The sequence below is a fragment of the Corvus moneduloides genome, chromosome 5 (assembly GCF_009650955.1).
Source record: "Corvus moneduloides isolate bCorMon1 chromosome 5, bCorMon1.pri, whole genome shotgun sequence".
NCBI lineage: Eukaryota > Metazoa > Chordata > Aves > Passeriformes > Corvidae > Corvus > Corvus moneduloides.
The window spans coordinates 26,512,335-26,535,275 of record NC_045480.1 but is presented as its reverse complement, the minus strand read 5'-3'; the positions used below and the strand labels follow the sequence as shown (position 1 = coordinate 26,535,275).

At 39.9% G+C, this 22,941-nt stretch overlaps 1 protein-coding gene across 3 annotated transcripts in view; it reads right to left on the bottom strand.

Annotated features, from left to right (window-relative positions):
- SLAIN2 (SLAIN motif family member 2) overlaps positions 1 to 19,986 on the bottom strand; it is a 33,423-nt gene extending 13,437 nt beyond the window's left edge. For all 3 annotated transcript variants that reach the window (XM_032108968.1, XM_032108969.1, XM_032108970.1), the window contains exons 1-5: positions 19,556 to 19,986; positions 9,924 to 10,072; positions 4,880 to 5,044; positions 3,290 to 3,451; positions 1,693 to 2,052 (exon numbers count right to left, since the gene is read on the bottom strand). In XM_032108968.1, coding sequence (XP_031964859.1) covers positions 1,693 to 2,052; positions 3,290 to 3,451; positions 4,880 to 5,044; positions 9,924 to 10,072; positions 19,556 to 19,914 — 1,195 coding nt within the window. In that variant the 5' untranslated portion in view covers positions 19,915 to 19,986. The remainder of the gene's footprint in view (positions 1 to 1,692; positions 2,053 to 3,289; positions 3,452 to 4,879; positions 5,045 to 9,923; positions 10,073 to 19,555) is intronic.
- Between the last annotated feature and the right edge of the window lie 2,955 nt (positions 19,987 to 22,941).

Sequence of the window (22,941 nt, the reverse complement as noted above, 5' to 3'; positions counted from 1 at the left end):
AAGAGTAAAAACAACACAGTTGAGTAAATTTTTGAGACTGCCTTGTCCCATATCAGTCCATTTATACAACAAATAACAACCACCCACTTGGAAAGAACCTCTTCATACACAGCATTCAAAATTATTGAAGTGTCCAGTTACGCTTCATCTTTCATATATGACTTATCTACTCAGCTAATGCTGATACTTCAGGGGCCTTCTAATATTTGTACCACTGTTCACAGAATATGGAAAGATGCCATTAAGTATTTCTCAAGTCTAATGACATTCTGTGTATCTCCAACCCATGCAGAGCTGGGTTGGTAACATATTTCGGACAAAAGACTGCAGATGCCTTGACAGGATGAGCGGCCAACCTGATTCTGAAGAGGGATGCAGGGAAGAAGTATGTTACCCATGCACAAGCACTAAAAGTGAAAACAAAACTAAGCCTGCATTGGCTGAATATTCCAACAAGTGTACTTTCTGCCCTTAGCAGTTTGCATTGCTTTGCACTGCAGCTGGTACACTGTTGAACCCTGTCAACCAAATTTCCCTCCAACCATTCTAGAAAAATAAAATTAAAAAAAAAAAAAAAAGACAAAACCTGAACAACTCTTCTTGGCTGCTGCATGATCAACTCTGAATAACCAAGCAACACTCAATTGCACAAAAACCACTGCAAGATAATTCCTTGGAATTGTTTCAGAAACATGATCACACACTCTATTTTGATACTTCCGGTAGGTGGGATACTAGCTTTTGGTACCTTTTCTCTCATGGGATATTTTTATTGCAGCTCGTCTAGCATGCATTAAGACTTCCATTTTAAGAAATGAATGGGAAAAGAATTCTCAATTAAGTCAAAATGTAATTGATTAGCTTTCGTGTTGTACATTTTCCTGGATACCTAAAATTTCCCCAAACCATTATTATAAGAGGAATTCTTAATATCTAAATGTATATTCTTTCTAAATTTAAAATCTTACTTGCCAGATAAAAACTATGTTTGCTGAAATGGGAATATGCTTGCAAAATTTCATCCCAGTAAAAGGAGTTTCTGCCAGATTGCTACCAGGAGAAAGTACATTCAAGAAGGAAAATCGTATCAGGATTATATTATTTTGTTCTATGCCAATATAGTATAATTGCACTGAATTTACTGCAAACTTTATTATTTATTATGCAGCAGTTTTCACAGCTTGAGATATCTAAAATGCATGAGGTTAAGTACTAATGTTTTTAAGACTATGTTCATGATTGAAAAGTTCTGGAGTCCTGTGCAACCAGAAGAAAGCGTTCAGCTCACAGGCTACAGGCATGTATAAATCGCCACGGTACTCTTATCTGACCACAGTTACTTTCCTCTGCATTTTATTCTGTCATCTGCAAGGCCTAACCCTAGCAGTAAATGATAGTTTTCCTGCTTTATTTTAGTGCTTTTGCCTGCCAAATATAGACCTTGGTCACTATAAAACTCAATTATACTCATTGACTGGGTAAGATCTAAAATAAATATAAGTCTATCAACTCATCTGACTGTAAGGGTGCCCCAGGAGAACTTCAGCTTTGCTTGCTCTGCGCTTTCTTCAGCAATTCAGAGATTAAACCATGATGTTACACAGGCACATAGTTTTAGGACCGCACACTGCTGGAACTCCTTTAGAGAAACTACACAACTACTTGTGTAATGAACTTCGAGCAGTTTTTTACCTTCACTTTTGACATTACTAGTTTGCAAGTCTGTAGGATGGCCTTGAAGCGAAAGACGAGGTTGCTGTAAACGGCTAATCATAGGCTGCGGTGACACTCTACTGTACTCTATGCTTCGAGCAGGTGATCGGGAGCGAGGGGAATTTCTCGGAGATTGTTTTGGTGAAGGCCAGGGAGAACTGCGAGGTGATGGTGAGAACCTGCTAACAGCAGGGTGCACTGTGTGATGTGTGCCATCTTCCTCATCTTCTAAGCTCTGTGCATCAAGCTCCTGGTCGCTGAACGTGCCTCGCCGGGTGGAATTGCAAGAGGAGCCAGAACTACGCCGAGAAGCTGTGGCTGCGTACTCTTGCCGCAGGCCTGGCAACAAAAACATTGTTTACTTGATTCCAGCCCACAAACGGTTCAAACTAGAGACAGTGCACACAGATATCTGCACAGTTCTCAAACTCAAATTTGGCTCACCTTAACTCCTGTTATTGGAGGCATTAATAAATTGTGATTAGTACCAAAAAGTTATCTACCAGCTAATAATGACTTGAAATAAGTAGGTGAGTTCATTCCTTTTCCTAGTACAGCTGTCATCAGTCTAGGTGTGTTGTGTATGTACTTGTTCATCTCCTCTCCCAGGCTGGATACCAGCAACAAAGGCTACATCATAATTTTGGTATCATGTAACATCCTGTAACAATTATAGCAGCCACAACAAAATGTCTCTTGCAATGTATTAGTGAATCTAACCAAAAAAGCAACATGATAAGCTACTCCTAGAGAAACTGGAATTGTTAGATCAGTGGTCTTGGAAGCGTGGTGCCAACACCCCTGCAGATACGCAAACCAATCCACTGGCATACAGGAAGGAAATTCGGAACAACCAGTATTTTTAAAACAGCATTTATCTTGTCTTTATTTCATATTTTTAAATTATAAATTTGTGTATATTTGTGTATTTTTGTGAACGTTATACATTAGCATAATACACATATATAATTTATTAAAAAGTACATATATTGGGCACTTGGTTTTGGTTTTTTTCCCTGATAAGGATGTGCAATAACAGTCTAGAGACCACCTAGTTAGACAAATGAAATTATTACCACTTTCTGCAAATTCAGAGGGACAAGAAGACAGTCTCAACTAAAGTTATAATGAAAGAGAGACATCTATATAGGTGCTTTTCTTAACTATTCTTTGCCATATTGACTTTACATTTTAGTAATTTAAATTACGGTTTAAGCACTGATGTGAACAAGACTGGATTACATCGGGAAGGCACCATCTCCTGAGAAGAATGGTGATAGGCTGTAGTCCATTTTAACAACCATTCTTTTAGCAAATATTGTATCTTAAAAATTCATACTCTCCAGCATTTTTTTGTCTATTGTTCCTAAAGAAAACTTCCACACAGCAACTTCCTTACCTTAGCCTGGTGGCTGAAGTCCTTAACCAGCTTTCTCAAGTGAACTATATTTGTACATCCATAGTAGAATCTATACCCCTTTTCCAATCTTACTAAACAAGTGCTACTGCAATTATTCAATTAAAAAAAAAAACCCCAACAACTCCACTTTGATTTCAGGAAAAAACCCTCACTTACTTTCTTCCTGCATTCGTGCTAAAATTTGCACATCTGTAACATCATTTAACTTGTAATTAGACCCAATAGAGTCTTCATCCATCTCTGATGCACTTAATTCACTGTCCAGAGAGGACTGTGGACTTAGCGGAGGATTTCTATCTCCTGAAATTTTAAGATGACCTGTGGAAAGAAAATAAAGTAGCAGGAATTGCTGTTATTAAAACAAACAAACAAACAAACAAAAAAGGGAACCTGCATTTCCTTTCCTAGTAAAAGAACCACCAGTCTGAAGAGATTGCTACTAAGACATTGACATTTGAAACATTTGATTATTTTATTGCAAACCTAGGCCGAAAATGTAACTTACAAAAGCAAATCTTAGCCATTACCTTCTAAAAATGGGCAACTTTATAAAATCATTGCAGTAGTGTCAAAACAAATTAGTGGCATGTAATTTGGTCTATCATACCATGTTTCAACTGCTAAGAAGTTTGCACAGCTCTACAAAAAAGCAACTGCATACCTGGTTCCATCTGTGCTTTCATTCTCATCTCTGCATACTACCTTGTAATATTGTAAGTTTGACTGTATCTTTCTTAACAATAAGGACTTGCTGATTCAATGAACTGATTCAATTTGGAATGCTTAAAATACAGTTTATCTGAAAATACTACCTGTTCCACCTACACACCTTTGCTAAACTGTAACATGGAAACTAACAAGGAAAAACTCTTCCTGTTTGCTGCCTTCTGGCTGACACCCCATTGCCTGTTACATCTCTGTCCCCCTGGCAGGTATGTCATTGTAGCACAATGCAGAGCAGAGCTACCAAGATTAAACCAAAAACTGGGTAATGGCTCTCGTGCAGCGCAGGCTTCTGTAAAAGTCCACAGTGAATTAGTGATAGCTGGATTGTCAATGTAATGTTTTTTCACCTTCCCTGCAAGCTAATTTAAATTATATACAATAAGCCAACACTCTAACTTCAGAGTAGAGATGCATTCCAGGCATCAATTTTTCTCATGCAAAGGAAGTGTCTACAGTGTAGAATAGAAGTATAAAATATTGCCAGAAGTTAACGCTTACACTGCTGGCTGCGAAGTCTCATGGAATGCTTAACTGCAATGCGTGCTTCTTCCTTATATTATACTGTTCACATGTCAGAGGTACTGATGGATACATTGCATACCAAATGTTTCAGTTAGTAAGCAATGGGATAGTTGAAAAGACTTCACAACTACCAACCCCTAACCTTTGAACACCTACCATGGAACTTAACACCCCTGTCAATTTTACAGGGTGAATTCCAGAAGCTACTTGGAAGTCCACAGAATGAACTCTGTGTTTTGGTCTAACTGCTAATATATATCAGTGATTTCTGGGACATGGACACCCAAAGAAAACATTTTACATGTATCTCATGACAGTAAGTATGTAAAAAAGCTTTTCCTAAAAAGTTTAAATACTGTATGATGCACACATCCTACAAAACACTGAAAAATTCTGGAGTCTTTCTTATTCTAGTTTGATGCAAATGTTGTCTATCTGAGCATGTTTGTGAAAGGAAAAGGAGGAAGTAAGGAAAAGACCAGACACACACTGACTTACCTGAGGTACCAGGAGGTATGAGCTGTTTCACTAAAGCAGATTTCACTGGTGTTGAGGAGGGAGAGTTGAAGCCACTGCTGTAGGGGCTACCGGTATTTGGACTATAGGAACTTGCGTAACTGACTGCACTGAAAGGGCTGCTGTACAAACTCTGTCTCTTGAGAGCTGCAGGAAAGAGGGGAAAAGTGATGAATTATACTGAATGAATGAAAAACAAATACAATACTGTATTATGGCTTCCGTGTGATTTAATTACTATGCAGTTCAAGTAGAAAACTTCAGTCACCAGGAAGTTTTCCCACTGCTTTCTTCACCCCTAGATATAACCATAACGCGAAAAGAGTGGAAGAAGAGGGCAAGACAAAATAGTGACAAGTCTTTTCGTTTTAGAAGTCAGATCTAAGATCACTGCAGCTGATGTCTTTGAGATGCCCAGCAGCGTAGGTGCTCAGAAGCAGGAGGGCAGTAGTACCTCAGTTATACTAACATACATCCTATACTCAATTACATACAAACCAGAGCACACCACGAAGTCACGTTCTCCAGAACTCTCAGACCTGTCTGGATCACACAATACTTCCACAGTAACCCCAAGACTGGCACCACATAACTAAGCAGTATCACCTACAAAATTTCCCTAAGCAAATGCTAAAATGAAAAACCATTAAGTAAGGCAAATGCTTCTGGTTTGTATTTCTGGGTACTGTGAACCTACCAGACTAAAGCAAATTGACTATTTCCTCCTGTTAACCTTCTGTTCTAATGACTTGGGATATTTTGACCATAGGCTTCAGCCTCATATGCAATATAAGATCTAAATTGGGTGCTTTCCTCTGCCATGTTTCAATGTTGAGGTATTTTCAGATGAATTTTAAACACTGGTGAACATTAACAATGGTGAACAGTAAGATACTGCAATTCCACTGGTTGTCAAGTGTATTACTTGTTTAGTTACTTGACTATTTAGTTCAAAAATGTACATTTTTAATATAACAGAAAATGGAATTTCAACAGGGGTAGTGGGATCCAAAAGATATTTACACACTTTTGCTAAAAATCAGCTGCTTCACTGCTGGAAGTGTATTTATAGAGAAGTGTATAAAAGAACAAATTAAATTGCAAAATGTTAAGATGAAAAAGCTAGAAATCTCAACTTGATAGTACATAAATCCAGATTAGATTTAGTTGCAGCTCACCCAGCTGCTGAAAGTAAGCTATTAAAAAATACTGTGTGACATTTCTCTTAGTGAAAAGGGGCTTCAATGTAATAATTAGGCTACTGATAGCAGTGGACAGAAAAAAAAAAAAAAGAGTAATTGAACCCAAATTTCCTTACTAAAAATTATTGTTGCTTTGACATTAGAGGCCAAAACAGACTACAGTTGCATGAAATGCTGCTTTCAGCAGCAAAGCCCAGCAAAGCTTCGGCTGCTCCTCCCACCCGCTTTGCTCTTGGTCACGATATCCTCAGTTGTCCAGTGCAAACAATGGTGGGGGCTGCACTATTATCTGACCTACTGAAGTAGATTTAAGTTGAAAAATATCTAGAGTATTTTAACTGACTGCATCATTTAACCAGTTTTTAAGAGTGCCCCCAAAAAAACATATTGTCCAACCTAGCCCATAGCAGAATGTAGTACAGAGGCAAAAGCAGCAGAAATTAAAGCTGACTTTGCAGCAAATTCCTAAAATTACATCTCATGTAAAGATCCTTTCTAAACCAGCTAATATTACCAGTGTTTTAGTTAAGAGTGAAAAGACAGTTATAGATGAAAGATGGAAGGCTTATATTCCAGCTTTCACTGCAAGTCTTAGATAATAGGTGTTAATTTCAGCAATTTGTGAATTCACTGAATTCTAGCAAGTATTCATGAGGTACCTTCAATTTATTTTGAGTGTCAAAAGGGAAATCTCTATTTTATTACAAAGCTCAGTAAACAAAACCAGCAATTACAAGTCACTCTACGCTGGGTGATTATGATGAGGCCTTTGATATCAACTTCACAAAGGAACCCCAAAGCATCTATTCCAATTGAATCTTTGTTGTCACACCAAAAAAAAATTTACTTTTCATCTCTTGCTGAAAATATCACTAAAAATCCCTAAAATGTAAGTCTGCACAACAGCTCTTTCTTTTGTATTTATTACACAGATAAGTATTTTAAAATACTAACCACAAATTAGAAAACAATTGTACTACTGTATAGCCTTCAAAACAGGCTCTTTGTATACATCCGTAATGATACAAAGTATTTGATCACACACAGATATTTTTTTTTTGGATGAAACTTAGCATGCTTTTGCTACATATAAAAAGTTTGCTCTGGGATGTGGTGAGGCTTGATACATACAGTAATTTTCATCCTAGCTAATGTGAACCTTCTTCAGCATGATACATTTTCCCAGGAAAAAAAAGTTGGATTCAAACCATTTTTCTGGACCAGAATTCCTAAAGGTTTTCCTACAGGGATTTCTGTAACTCAGGAAGACATTGCTATTTTTACAAATAGAGATACGGTCTTTATTAGGAGTGTCAGACAAAATTAGCAAGACAGGTAACTAATTTGAACATTAAAATGATCCTAATATTAGATGAAACAGTGGCTTACAAAAGATTACACATTAGCTTTCAAAACGCCAGAGGGGAGGGTTGACAATCAACAGTTTTATTTTAACGTAAATTTTCTTTTATAACATCCAGAAACAGTTTGCAGCATCTAATTCCTTTTAGCTATGATTTTGCTGAAATGGTCATGAATCTCACTTTCGCTGTAGGAAATTGGAAAATGTGAGTGCAGAATATACCTAAAGTTCCCTCTAGTCTGAACACACTTCCAATACTGAGCATGACTTGCTCTACAATTGTGAACCTGAACTGACTACTGACAAGGCACTGTGCATCAGTAACTGCTCTCAGTAGCGTGGAGCTGAAAGCTGCTCTTCCCTCCTTTATTATTATGCAATGAAAAATATAATGGAAGAAGAAAATGTGAAATATGAGAGTACATTTGAGACTGAAAAAGAGGAAAAAGATATTAAGATTAGAAAGACGTAACAACAGCAACTGACAATGTAAAAATAGTCAATGCAAAAGAATCATCAGCAAGGATTCAGGAAAGTTACGCAAGTGTGAAAAGCCTTATCCATGGAGACTGGGATCAGAATCGATGAACTGCACCAGTAGCTAGTAACAGGTTAGGTGATGGGTCCATGAGGTACAAGTACTATGCAAAATGCAAGTCACAAGATACTCCTGAAGTTGCGGAGTAGGAAATACACACAAAGTTACAAGAAACACTACTTGTCTTCTCCAGTGAAGCTCCCTGCTACCCTAAATCTGTAAAGGAGGCTGGTTGCTCTAAAGGACAATTTTCTATTTTGTTAAAAATTCATTTTTACATGCAATCGTCTCCAACCAGCATGTGCCCATCTTTTCTACTGTAAGTATTTCCACCTATTAGTACTATAGATGAATTGTGGTATTCTTGCAAGTATCACTGCCAGAAGCAGATCCTCAGGTCTAGGGGGAAACAAAAAAAATAGGTAAAGTTACCTAAACACATTGTTTGATAAAACTTTCAAATGCGTCCATCTCACAGGGAAGTTTCCTGCCATTCTGCTTCAGCTATGAATTTTTAAAGATACCTTAGGGGTAACAGAATTTGTGGTACTTCTGGAACACTTCTACTCAGTTCTGAAAGAAGTTAAACCAGAAACAGAATTAGGTCAATCAACTGCTATCCATTCTTGAATACTCAGTGGTATTCAGATTCCCAAACTTGTATCATCATTTATAAATGCCTGTGATCTGAGTGCTTTTCGTTGTTTAGAATCTCAGTCTTTGCCTGTACCAAGCCATAGATTATGTTAACTGTTCAGGTACATTTTTAATAGACATTTGTCCAGGCAGCATAAAAAAGCACAAGAAATAGGGGAAGATCGTAGGTGACTCACACTAAGGGCACTTTCACCACTACGCCCATAATTTTTACAAGAATAAAAAATAGATTCAAATTTTATTAAGAACAATTTCAGCACAAACCAGAATAAAGACAGAATTGCTCCATAAAACAATACAAGGATAGGAAAAAAGTTACAGTCAAATAAACTCAGCACAAAGTTTACGTTCCATAGAAAGGAGGTGGCCACTGGAACCACTACTGGAACTGCATGTTCATACACCCTTAGCTCAAGTCCAACCATTCTGCTAATTCCTGAGGATAACAGTTAAACATGTAGCAGTAGCAGACTACAGAAAGATGGAACAGGAAAAGAATAGCTATTAATAGCAAGAAAGTAAGTTGTCTCAGCATCATTTAAAAAAAATAGGTTCCAACAAAGAAATAAAATAAAGCAAGAAACCAGATGGACAGAGAATTCTAATCAGATCTTCAGCGTTTTGCTACTGGTTTGACATAAAAAAGGCTGGTAGTAGAAGGATGGAGAATGCAGACTTTCATTCTCACAGGGTCAAACACGCTCCAGTTTTGACTATAACCAACTAGTTAGTATTAAGGAAGAATAATGAACCCTGGGTTTTTTTTTAATCTGACTGTAACTAGATCTTAAGTTACTGGGGATGGGAGGAAAAGAAATCAATATCATCTCCCCAAAGTATTCAAAAACTTAAGCCTCAATTTCCTTAGATGAAATAAAACAGGTAATCTAGCAGAAAACCAAGTTCCATGCTAACATACTGACAAGTACCTAACAATTATGACACCTTAATACAGGCTTCTATTTAAAAAAAAAACCAAGAAAACTTTCAAGTTAAAAACATTGTTTTTTCCTGAAAACATCTGACCAAACTATGCAGGTATTATAGAACTCTGAAATCATGACTCACGATCTAATGTCTTCTTTCATTTTATTTCATTCATACAATCCAGAAAATGAGTAGAAATTAATGACTGTTTGTAAACCATAATGAAAGCTTTAGACACAAGTAATTGACAGATGTCTTATCTCACAACCATCAGCTAATTTTGACTCTGTTTCAAAATAAATACACAGAACCCAGTGGTTTTAGTGTGCAGAAACTCACCCGACATTGTTTGTTCCAGCTTGTGGATCAGTGACTTCTTAGCACATTCAACATCAGGACTTGGGTAATCCAGTACCTGTCTGCACCAAACTAATGGACTGATACATTTTTGTACTGGATTCAGTTTCTTCTTTGGAGATGTATATAACCTGGAAAAGAGAGAAAATAAATAATTTATGAGGACAGACAAAATGAGCATAAGATGAGCATGCAAGAAAATACCACATAGTATGCCATTTCTGTTTTTATACTCTACCTACACTATAGTACAATCCCAAAAGATAAAGAAAGCACAGATTTGACCCTAAAATTAATCATTTTGGATAGAGTATAACAGTGATAACATATGGCTACCTAAGGACTTCAGACACTTTATGTAGATGGACAATTTCACAATGTCACATAAACCTACAAATGAGGATTAATCGTTTCAGATTCACCTGAAGGAAGGAAATTGAGCACTACACAATAAAGAACTCTTGTTTTCCTAAACAAAGGAAGCAATAAGCATCTTAGTAGCCAAGGAGCAGTGCTAAAGTACACAAAACACAACTACTGTTTCAGTAGCCTTGAACAATGCACAATTTATTTTTATTATTTCTATCCTAGCACCTGATCTTTTCGTACTCTTTGAACACAGAACAAAGGGACTATCTCTGTCCTAAGGAGGTATACAATCAAGCATTAGCAACAAGGAAGAAGAGATAATGCACACAGGAGAGCAGAGAGAAATAACGAGATTATATTGTTCTCCCAGATGTGCTGGCAGATGTACTTTGCTTGTCAGCATCTCCATTCATTTATTTTAACATCAGCATTCCATGACTGAAGAAAGTTGCAGTCCAGTTTAAAGGCTCTAGAAATTTAGCTGAAAACATCTCCTCCCTCAACACACAGATTAAAGGAAAAGTCATAACCAATCACACACTCAAACCAGGGAACTTTAAGCCTTACTTTGGACTAGAACCAAACTTGGAAATGTGGTTCAGCAAAGACAAGAGTGAATTGCAAGACATACAATGCTAACTAGAGATTATGTCATGTGTAGAAACAGCTAAACGAGTTTCTTCTAGGAGTAATGACAGACTTCATATTCCGAGTATGATTGTATGCCATAAAGAGTAACTGAGGAACATCTGACAGTCTAATCAGACATGCTTCTGTACAAAACATATAACAAAAGTTGTTCCCTTTATGCCAATGACAATAGCAACACAGAAGTTATTTCCCACAACTTTCATCTCTACAAGATTATCTCATCTCTCATCTGTAATTCTAGAACTTGAACTCCGTTTGTGTTACAATAGCTTTTAGAGATTTTTTGTAATTACTACCGTTAAGTTCACTTCTTACAAAAGCTTCCCAAGAAACATGTCTAAAAAACAGTGGTCTTTGTTAAGAGCAAGCTCCAAAACACTCTTCTCTCTAACATTGAAATTAGCAAGCTATGCTTGCAAATCCAGGAGAGAAAATACCTATTGGCTGCCAGGTTTTAAAACAAAAATGAAGCTGTTTGTTACAATCCAAATAGTCACTGCCACTTACTGTAGTTCAAGGGATTTATGCTTTGGCAAATATCATGTTGTCTGTTATAGCTGATTTTGTAGAAATGCCCACAATCTTCAAAGGCACTCAGCCTAGAAGAAAAGCTAAAAACCCTTCATGTATTTATATCCCTGAAGATCCTTGAAAAGCACAAGAGTTGCTCAATTTTCACAGTTGTGTAAACAATTATGCCACTTTCTCTTATTTCTATGACTATCTCCATAGCATTAAAAGCAATGTTTAACATTTACTATCTAACATTTACTATCTACTAACTTTAAATTTACTGTCTTTTTAGTATTTGCCTGTACTCCTTTCTGTCCTAAGGTATGCTTATACAATACAAAGAAGCGTCAAAGGCAACAAAGCCAAATTTTGTCCAGTACAGGCCAGACTCACTCCTAGTTCTCTGGATAGCTGACATGCCTTGCTGCGTTTGACAAGTTCCATGCACGTTCAAAGTGTTTACAGCAGTACCCAGTATAAAAGGCAAGAAATTAAAGTGCACGTCCTCTTTGAGAAACACACAAAAGGGGTACCTTCAACAAACCTACAAGAATGTTCTAATCAAAACTGCACCTGGTATTTTAAGCTTCAACTCATTCTTTTCAGGAATTCCCAACTGTTGCATTTGTTTCACAAGCAGCTTATTTACTGAAGCAATCCAGGCTCACACAGTTCCCTCTTTTCCACCTCCCTTTCTGACCAAATACATACTGCATATTCTTCCACCTCTTTCCAGTCAACTGTTTTCCTTCATCAATCTTTGTTTCGTAACTTAGACTTTAAGATAGAACTTGAGAACATACATATTTCATGCAACTCCACTACCTCTCAACACACACGTACATTGATGCAGTGACAAAACAGCTTTTTCAGGGCAGTTTCTTGTACATCATGCAATTATGAAGCCTCATTATAAAGTGGTGATCTTAATATCCCACCTGACAAAGAACAGCCAATCTCAAGTTTTGTGACTGACTTAATTCTACTTGCTTTGCCTAATTTGGATTTTACAAAAACCAGAAGGACCAAGAGCAAGGCTAAGAATCAGAGTGATGCTTCTATTACCTCTTCTTCTCTTCCCACCATCAGAAAAAGAACAGATATATGAAGATGTGCAAATAACTTCACACAGCTAAGTGGTCTTCCTTATCAAACTGTTTGACCCAAAAGACGTAGGCCCTCCTTAGCTGAAGAACCTTCCAGAAGAGATCCCATTTGTACCTGTCAATGTATTCTACAGCAATACAACAGCACTGATAAGCAGCACAGCAACTTCAAGACTGAAGATTACCAGCATAACTTCATACATCTTTAACCACTAATAATCAACTCTCTCAAAACAGGAAGTTAAAAACAATTGAGGAAGCTGACAACTTACAGTTACCACCCATACTACAAATGTTAACACACCAGAAACATATACTCCAATTTCTCCACAACAGAGTAAAGACTCTGCAACTCAGTGACATACGGTAAAGTAGAAGAAAACAGTATATAAAAAGGAGCTCAGGAGCTTTGATTTACTTTGAAACAACACTAAGAAGACCAGACACTATGATTCTTCTGCAGCCATTAATATTTCCTTCTTTTGGCTCTTACTAACTACACCACAGCAGCACCAACATGGGGCTGAGAGCAGCCAGAGGCTCTCCTGATTAGTTCCAGGAAGATGCAGCAGAGAAAAAGGCAGAGCTTTTGCAGGAAGACTGCTGTGACTACAAGTATATATGATGTCACCCAAATGGGGCAAGCTGCAGCATGCTGCACTGGGACACAGCTGAGTCAGAAAAGGCTTTGAAGAAAGAGGACACATCACTGCAGTAGGAGTGGAATATCTGTGTATGGATTACCTCACCTGAGGAACAACTCCCAGTACGTTAAAATACAAGAGGCTAGTTGCCACAGGCATGAAACAAGAAGCCAAGATTCTAACTGGGGGAAAAGAGGAAGAGTCTTTTTGTATCAAAATCCTTCCACCGCTCAGTATCAGAGTGAGGGAAAACACGCAGATGAACGTGAAGTCACAAATCTGAATTAGAAAGAAGATGGCAAGTGGAAGGAACTTGGAGTTAGTGCTCATTTATTTTAGCTACATTAGCTTTAAGCAAAAACTGGTAGGTGTAATAAAGGAAATTAACTGGGAGCATACAAAACATGATGCATGGAAAAGCAGGATGAAAAACCTGAAAATATCAAGAAGAGAAAAAAGCTGAAATCCCAGGACAGATCAGTAAGAAATGCCTTAAAATACAAGAAGGAAATAGCACAATGAAAAGCTACTGAAAATATATAAATCAGGGGACAGTAATACTGGACAGTCTTGGAAACAGATAATTTAGAACACAACGGTGTCAATCTAAACTCTTTTAGGACAATTTAAAAGTTTCAGGAAACCCTATCTGAAGTGGCTTAAGTAAGTCAAAATTTAAGACAAATTTTGAATAGACACGTAAAGATCTGAAAAGCATCACTGGCTGAAAGAAAAATCAATCACAAAATTAAGTGTCATCCTCCCTGCACTTATGTGGCCCACAGATTTCCTTTCCTTCTCCCCACCCCACAAAGGTCCTATGTACAGCTGTAGCTGAATGAGATACACATTGTTTAGTCTGTAATTCTTAGTTTTCAGCTCTACTTCACAGAATGCTTTTAGTTCCAGGAGATGCACAAATTACAGCAAACTCCAGTCTATGAATATAAACTCCAGGATGTGAATACTACAAAAATGCTTTGACAGTCTCACTAAACCTTCATTTTAGAAGTGGCACATCTCAGCTATGCAATGCGATTTTTGCGTAGAATTAAGAACATCCAAGAGGTTGCAAAGTGGAATTTCGAACACAACTATCTTTCTCTGCTCAGCAATTAAAGATAGTTGTGCCCTGGCTAGTTGCTGGAAATTACTGGCATTATTCATCTCCTCATCCAAAAGAACATGTTGGTGTCTGAAAGGGATGTTGTAGAATGGGAAATGGGCAATCAATAACACCATCATGTAGCCTCCCTAGAACTATCAGAGAAATTGTACAACTGTCCACTATTTAAGAAGCGTTTCATAAGAAATTTTTTAGAAAATATATGCTCAAACACAGCATTGTTGATACTTACGCAGAAGAGAAAAAAGTTGAGAAGTTCTGTGTCCTACTAAATGTGTTCCAAAATAAAATTCTGCTTAATGACTTTGCTTGGGAGCTCTAACACCTACAAGTAGTAGAAATGTGAATCATGCCTAAACAATACATAATTATGTAGTAAATTTCAGGAATATCATTAAGACAGTAAAGGAAACTCGTATCAAAGCTTTCATTATATTGAAATATCAAGCATGTTTAAAAGCTGTAACTACCACAGAAGAAGACAGAAGTGGAAAAAGTTCTTCCTCAGGATTCTTCCTCCAGTCCTCAAATATCTGTTTCACAACAAACATGGATATCTCAAAGACAATAACCAAATTATTATTTAATGTTACCAGTTGTTTTTTTTGATAAAACTGGCAACTTCCATAATCCTTGGTTTTCCTACATGCTTCTTTTCATATTATCTTCCTAGTTTGTGAAGACATTATCTGAATTTGGTTAAATTCCAACAACTTTAAATCAAATTGATATTTTATCTGCCACAAAATGAAAAGCATCCATTTCTCTTTTACTTACACCATGGAGCAGAAATTGATCAGAACCTGTCCAAGGGGTCTAAACCACATTAATCCAATTAAATGTAGCGGTTGAACAGGAAATGCTGCAATGTAATTTCAGCAATAGGATTTCATTCAGGTAGAGCTCTATCCTAAAATAGCCATGCTATACTTTACCAGCTCACTATGGCAAACCAGGATTCCAAAACAATGTTAGTGCGCAAGGGACATCAAGCAATATGAGATGGAAGACAATCATTACAGATGACAATCATGTATCTCAAACAGGCCCTTAGCCAACTAACGATAATGGATGGCTAGAATGGAAACATACACTTACTATAAACAGGTGCAAATTAGAAATAGCTGCTGAATGAGAGCGTAATAGTGAAAGTATGTGCCTTCCATTTCAACTAGTCAGGATACACAACCAACCTGAGGTCTTAAAAAACACTGAAATTATTACTTTGAACTATTTAGTTAGTATAAAAAACCCACCGATAATTTCATTTTAAATACACAATAACTGCCTCTTGTTTATAAATGAGGTCAGTCAACTGTCAGCTATTTTAACTCTGCCAAGGAGACTTTATGCTGACATGAAAACATGGGTAAGTGCTAGGCTAGTTTTTATAGCACTATCATTTAAAGAGGACACAATTGTTCTGAAGTTTCCTGAGCAATTGCATGCACAAAATAGAGACACAGCAAGCTCTATACTCCTACGCACATGCTGCAAGTAATTTTTGAAGAAAAGCACTGCATGTTTTGCTCACATTTAAAACAAAACTCCTCAGAAAGCTTAGGTGAGTGACCATGTAAAAAGTTACCACAAAGGAAGTTACAGCGGATTCACAACACATTAACTAATCTACAGTAATTGCCCACGTGTGCACACTTATCCTGCAATAAACTCAAGACAGCTCTCTTTTTAAAAACAGCACAGCAAGCCACCCTGCACACTGTTATCCAGATGTCTCCAACATGCTGCACATCCACACCCAATCTTACCCAGCAAGTCAAGCAAGGAGGTGCACACCACTTCTCTGAAGATTTCTCCACTCTGGGTGCCCCTCTGCCCTTTTATCTTTTCAATTAATTAGTAAGAAAAGACCCGTTCAGATTGAAATTTGAAAAAAAATTAAATTTGATCCAATCTGGCTCAAGAACAGCCAAATAGGAACACCCGATTATGAATGTCACTGATAACTTGAGGAAATAATCAGCAGGCCTAAAGCAAAGTCTCCATGGGTCTGTGTAGAGCTCAGTACAGTGTGCAAGTACAGATCTGCCCATCTGCAACCCTCAGTACCTTATCAGGAAGAAAGTTTCAGCACATTAAACAATATTCAGAAGCATATGGACAAGAAACTCAATCTAAATTCACTGAAATATTTTTAATAACTTACCACATACATTACACATTGAAGATTGTCTCATGCTGAAGTGTTTAAAACTTAAAGCATATCTGAATTTAAGTAACCACAGAAAAGAAAAACAAGCAAAAATACAAACAGCCCCAAAGCTCACTAATACTATAATGCTGTTTTAATAGCTAAAGCTGCTATTAAAACAGTAGTGCCAAAGTTCCTTTGCTTGTTTGATAGCTGCACCTTCTCCTTTACTTTTTCACTTTACACTTCTCTTCTGTATACTTATCTAAATGCATTTAAAGAATTAAAAGCTAAAAGCGAGCTGATCAACTCTACAATGTAGATTTAAAGAAACATGTGACATTCCAGTATCAACTTCAATCACAGTATCAAGTGTTCTGTCTTAAATTCACAGCCACTAATGTGAGCATTAAATGTAAAACAATGTAATTTTAACAGTTAAGAAAATTCTTCTGCCATGACAAGGCTGCAGACAATTTCATAATGGGGTATGAAAATGTCTTTATTTTACAAAACAGAAAAGAACAGTGATAACCAGCACCCTTTACCACCTATTATTGCCCACAGCAAGGTCCTTCTGAAATCGAAAGTAAAGACAAATCTAAACTTCTCTATAGAGACAAGCAAAACAGGTAAGATGAATCACTTTTTTATGAACAATGATTTAGATTTAGTTTCTTTCTGCAAGAGGTTTCCTCAGCTGCTAAGAGGTCTTTGATTTTTACAGTGTATAATCCCATATTTTAAGCAGGATTTTGGGTTAAGCAGTAGCGATCCAAAACCATTTGAACCTCAAAGAGTTCATATGAGGCTTAAATTTCATCGAGTACATTCACCCTTTCAGTTGATTCAATTACTTTATGAGTGACCTTGCATAACCAAGGCTTTAGGAGCAGGATCTTTATGAAACAGTTTAAGGGAAATCCACTTATTCACATCAACCTCTCCTATCTTCACAGGCTTGCTTCTTTTTGATTGCTATACTAGCCCTCTGAAAATTTCAAACTTCATTAAGAGCAATAACCTTCATTAATCAAATGCATAAATACAAAGTCATTTTACCTTCATAAGAAAATAAAAGGGGTTGGACTATTTAGTGTCTCAACAGTTGAATTAGAAGGTGTTTAGAAATTCCAGGAGCTTGATTTCCATTTTTATTAAGCACTTCGGAACAAAAATATTCAAATTAGCCAAACTATGTTTATCATTAACTGCATGTAAAACTACAGCAGGAAAACACAATTTTTTAAAATTACATATCCATATTTTGTCATACGTATGGCAAAAAGTAAATTTTTACAATTTCTCTTTTTTTGTTTCATGCATTTGTGTCTCCGTCAGTGTCACATGTCTGAGATTGAAAATTACCTGCTAAAACATTTTAGCTTCACAGTTGCCAAAATATTAATAAAGGAATGAAGACGTGCAAAAGACTGCCTCTAAGTTTTGCTGTCTTTTGAGGACTAGAACTTGCACAGAAACACGACGGTGCCACAATAACTGGCAGCCAAACACCTGACACCAGCAAGGGCTGTGCTCAGGCAACCATGCAGCTGCCCCGTGAGTGCCCAGAACCGCATCAACAAAAACACACAGCACTTATGCCACCACCGTCACCATACACTCTGTTGGGACATTAACTTTTACTTAGGAGACCCATTATGTTGCCCCTGATTTAGGATGAACATATAAAACAGTAACATCTCTTGTCACTAGAATTCATGTAATTTACAAATTTGGCCATCCCAGTCCAAACTTGCTGTGCAAATTTACCATATTCTATTTCCATCAAGGGCTGTAAGCCAGTAGATTACAAGGCATACAGTGAGAAATAAGAGTAGCTGCCTTGCACAGACTCATCTTCTGGGAGATGATGCCTTGTATTAATTTAGTGTTGGATGAGAATAAACTTATGCTCTCATACTTCTCCAGTGGGTTAGGCTGAATGTCAGGCAAATGACTTCTCCAAAGAAGTGCACACACTGTCTCCTCCCCGAGCAACTAAAACATTGCTCATGCATGGAATCATTCCAGCATTTTTAAAGGCGTTTCTAACTCTGAAAGACATTTTTGTTTGTTTTGTAAATTTGTCTGCATGTTTGCTTCCAAAGACCTTTGTAGATGGACCTACAACCAATTCTGCCGCAAGTCAGTTTGCCTGTGTTACACTTTTTGTCCCTGCACATGCTTCCCTTGCATTTTTCCGTTGACACGGTGTTGACACGGTGCTCCTCCCCATTATTTCCCCTGCAGCTCTAAGGCTGCTCCTCAACAACTGTCATAGGAAACTTCAGAACGACAGCTGGAGACAGCGCGATGTTTGGAGTCTTCTTGATTCTCAGTGGAAGCTCATCCAAGTGTAATAACGACAAGGCAAACAGCCACCTGCAGCTGTTTCTGCTGGAGCAGCAGGGTAAGCAGTCCATTTAGAACGAGGAACCACCTAAGGGAAACCGTGATCCTACATCATTAGCAATAAATTGGAACACCTAAGGGCAACACGTCTATGAGAAGAAAAAGTGTTACATTTGCTGTCTCTACAACTGAAAGAAATCGAGACATAAAACATACGTGATGCATGTCTGAAGTCTAACAGTACCTGGGGGCTAATTCTGAACTACCCTAGAAATTTCCCCACACGTTTCTCAACGCCTCCCCACCTCCTGCACTCGCGGAAACACTGACGGCTGATTGTGCGGCAGCACTGGAGCCCGCTCGATGTCCGCGGGCCCCGATGTAACGCTCCCACCGCGGCCGAACAGCAGCGCAGGGCCGCGGGCCTCCGATGAGCTCCAACGTCGTGTGCAGAAAGCGAAACACCCTTCCCCGGCAGGCTTCGGTACGTATCGCAGAGCTCATTAAGCCCTTCACCCAGCCCAGAGGGCGAGGCTGCGTCCGCACACAAAGCCCCGAAACCCCCCCTCCGACATCAGACACGCGCGTGGAAACAGCCCCTTCGCCCCCGGGCACGGCGGGGGAAGGGGGACGCGCAGCCCTGCCCGCCTCCTCACCAGCCCTCCCCCGCCCCATCCCCACCCCGGCCGCCTCCTCACCAGCCGGTCTCGTCCTCATCGCAGCCGGCCAGCCGCTCCAGCTCCTCCGGCCTGAGTACTGCCGCGTCGTCCAGGAGGCCATTGCCGCCGCTGCCCCTATCGCCGCCGCCGGGCTCCTCGGGGAGCGAACACCGGGCGGCGGCCCTGGGGCTGAGGCAGCGGCCGTCGAACGACGGGGAGGCGGCGGGGGGTGGCGAGGAGGGCCCGGCGCTCGGCAGGCGCTTGGGGCTGGCGGGGGCGGCGGGCAGGGCGCCGTGGCGGTTGCGGAGCTGCTCATTCTGCTTCTCTAGCTTCTTCACCAGCTCCTGAAGCTTCCGCACCTCCGCGTCTGCATTCACGCCCGAGCCGACGTCCTCCATGGCGGCCGCCGGCAGAGCGGCGGCTGCGCGGGGAGAGGCGGCCGTGCGGCCCCGTCTACGCGGCCGGGCGGCCGGCGGCGGGGCAGGGCCGGGGCGGGGCGCAGGACGCACATCCGCCGCCGCCATGTCACCGCCTCCTGGCTGGGCCGCCGGAACCGCCGCCCCTCGCGCCGCCTGCCCCGGGCGGCCCTGCGCGGGGCGGCGCGGAGCGGAGCGGAGTGGCGCGGCACAGAACGGCCTGGCGCGGCACAGAACGGCGTGCTATGGCATAGCATGGCGGCGGGTCGCCGCCCCGGCAGCGGGAGGCCGTGACTCAGCCCCGCTCGGCGCCGTCCGACGGGCTCTTGCGGCAGCATTGCTCCTGAGGGAGCAGCCTGGTCTGGCCTGACCTCCAGTGTCTTGGGGACCAGACAGGAGTTGTATGGGAAGCCCCAGAATACCTTCTAAAAATGTTCAAAACCTCTAAACAATACAAGGTGTGCCCCTAGTCCAAGGCCTAGGCGATGGTGTTGGGCCTACTGTGTATGACAGATGTGTGAACTGAACTTCCCTTGAGTCTTTAATTTTGTATAAATATATGCATATTCATGTAAAGATTGTGGTGGTTTTGCCATCTATAGCAAAACTTAACACCTTTAGTTTGAAGTAATTAGTGGGACTTTGGGATTTGTCACAGAATCACAGAATGGGTAAGGTTGGACGGGACCATGGTCATTGTTCCGGTCCAACCTCCGCGCTCAAGCAGGGTCATCCTAGAGCACAGGGCACAGGATTGTGTTCACTGGGCAATGTGTTCCAGTAAGGAAGTTCTTCATAATCAGGTGGAACTTGCTGTGCATTACTTTCTGCCCGTTGCCTGTTGTCCCATTTCTTGGGATGTTTTGTGTCTTGTGACAAAATGTCTCCAAATTTCATCAACTGGTATTGTGGGGATGCTCTGCATCCCCCTTCCCTGAGCCACTGAGACAGTGTCCTTAGTGCCGTCCTTTCACAATATTTTCCTCTTCCCAAATTCAGTCTACTCAACAGCATCATATTGGAGCCTGCTTTTGCTGGGGAGAGGAAGAACACCAGCAAGTGGGCCAGAGGATAGCTGGAGTCTGCAGGAGATGACACTGCAGTGAATAGTTTTTACCATGCTCAGGAAGGGAAGAAGGAAAATGAGACGGGTGCTCAGACCTGCGGGATGTGCTGAGAAGGTGCAACGTTTAGGGGCAGTAAATGCCACACAATTTGGGTTGTGTTAGGTATGGTGCATGGACTGCTGGCATGTTGAGACTCCCAGGCATGAGTTTACAGCATCCTTACCAGACTGGGTCACTTCCTTGCCTTATGCAACACTCTCCCCTTATACACTCAAAGATTACATTCTCCGTATGTATAGCACTATTTGAGGATTTATGCTGGGGTGGTTTTCAACTGTTACTGTTAGCTTCTAAGCAGAATCCAGGCCTTTGATCCATAAATGCAATTTATATCATTGTTTTCCCAAAACAATTATCACCTTAAGTGTTTAACTGTATTAAAATACTTCAGGGCTGGTATCTTTCAACAAAGCAATTTAAATTACTCTTACAGTAATGTCTTCATTATCTGCAAGTGAAACAAATTTTTTAGCAGCAGCAGACTTTGCCACAGATTTTGTATAGTTCTCACAGCTATAAAACTACTAAACAGTTTTGGCCTATGAGACCTTTGGCACTGCTCACTGAGACCACATTAATGACCATCATAGCTCCCTGGAGACTGGTCTGTAAACCAGTTTGTAAATCCAGCTCACTCTTATGTCTGTATGATATGGTACAAAGTCAAGTGCCTTAAGAGAATCCAGATATATTCTGTAAGAACAGTTACTTTATCAACAGAATTTACAGTCCTCCAAAAGGCAAGGAAAACAATTATATAAAGGTTTTTGACAATAAGGATCTTCCATGACACTGACACTTTAAGTGACAGTGACACTTTAAGTGACTACTGACAATTCAGTGCTTGGTGGGTCCTAACCTATGCAGGGAAATTTATTCCAAATTAGAACATTTATAGCAGGACCACAAAATACAACTTCCTTATTCTCCTTTAACTATCCTCAGACTAAATGTCAGTGGCACAAGAAACCCTCAGTCACTTGAATTAATCATGCTTTTCTAGTAGCAATAGGAGGAGTTTAATCCTCGCTATACTGCAACTACTGGGATCAGGATGGGACCGGTGGCTGGAACTGGGAGTGTGACAGTATGAAGTGGGTCTGTGACAAAGGGAGTGCAGAGAAGGACCAGGACCACAAGCAGACCCAGATTCCTGGGAGCTGCTGCCAAAACTGTAGCTGTTCCTGGTGATTTTGTCATGTTTAGGGGCCTCCTCTGTTATGTAATGGGGCAGCTCTGAGAGCTCTTTAGTGGTCAGTGCACTGCTTACATCCTGCCTCTCCTCTACTTCCTCTTCCTTTTTGCTTCCTCTTCCCCCAGTTCATTTTATGGTCTGTATGTCCTCCAGATTTCCTACTACATCTTTCTGTCCCCTGCTGACACCATTACTTTGCTGCCAGCAGCTGTAGCAGTTTTTTCTCTCCCCAAGATATGCTCCCTGCAGGTGTGTGTGGACAAAGGGGGAGGAAAGTGAGAAAAAAGTTTCAGAAAAAAGTTTCAGAGCTGCTGAATCATCTATTTTTACAAAGAGTAAGGGCAGTAGAGATGAACAAATGGAGTCACTGCTTAATAGTCACCATAGCCTGTGCTTTGAACAGCAAGAACCATGATTCTGCTTTCTCATTCATTCTTGTGCTGTGAGTGCCCTTCTCATGTGCTGGGAATTGAAGAGCAGCAAGGCTTGGAGCATAAGCTTCCTATGAAATATCAGGCCAATAATAGACTTCGATGACCTTTTTGGTCATCAGATTCCAAGCTTGCACTGGCCAGATGTGAGACCACACCCAAGCAGAGGTCCCTGGGTGATTATAAACAAATAGTATTAATTGATAGTAATGCCACAAAAATGAAACCTTTCCACTGCATCACAAGAGCAAGAGAA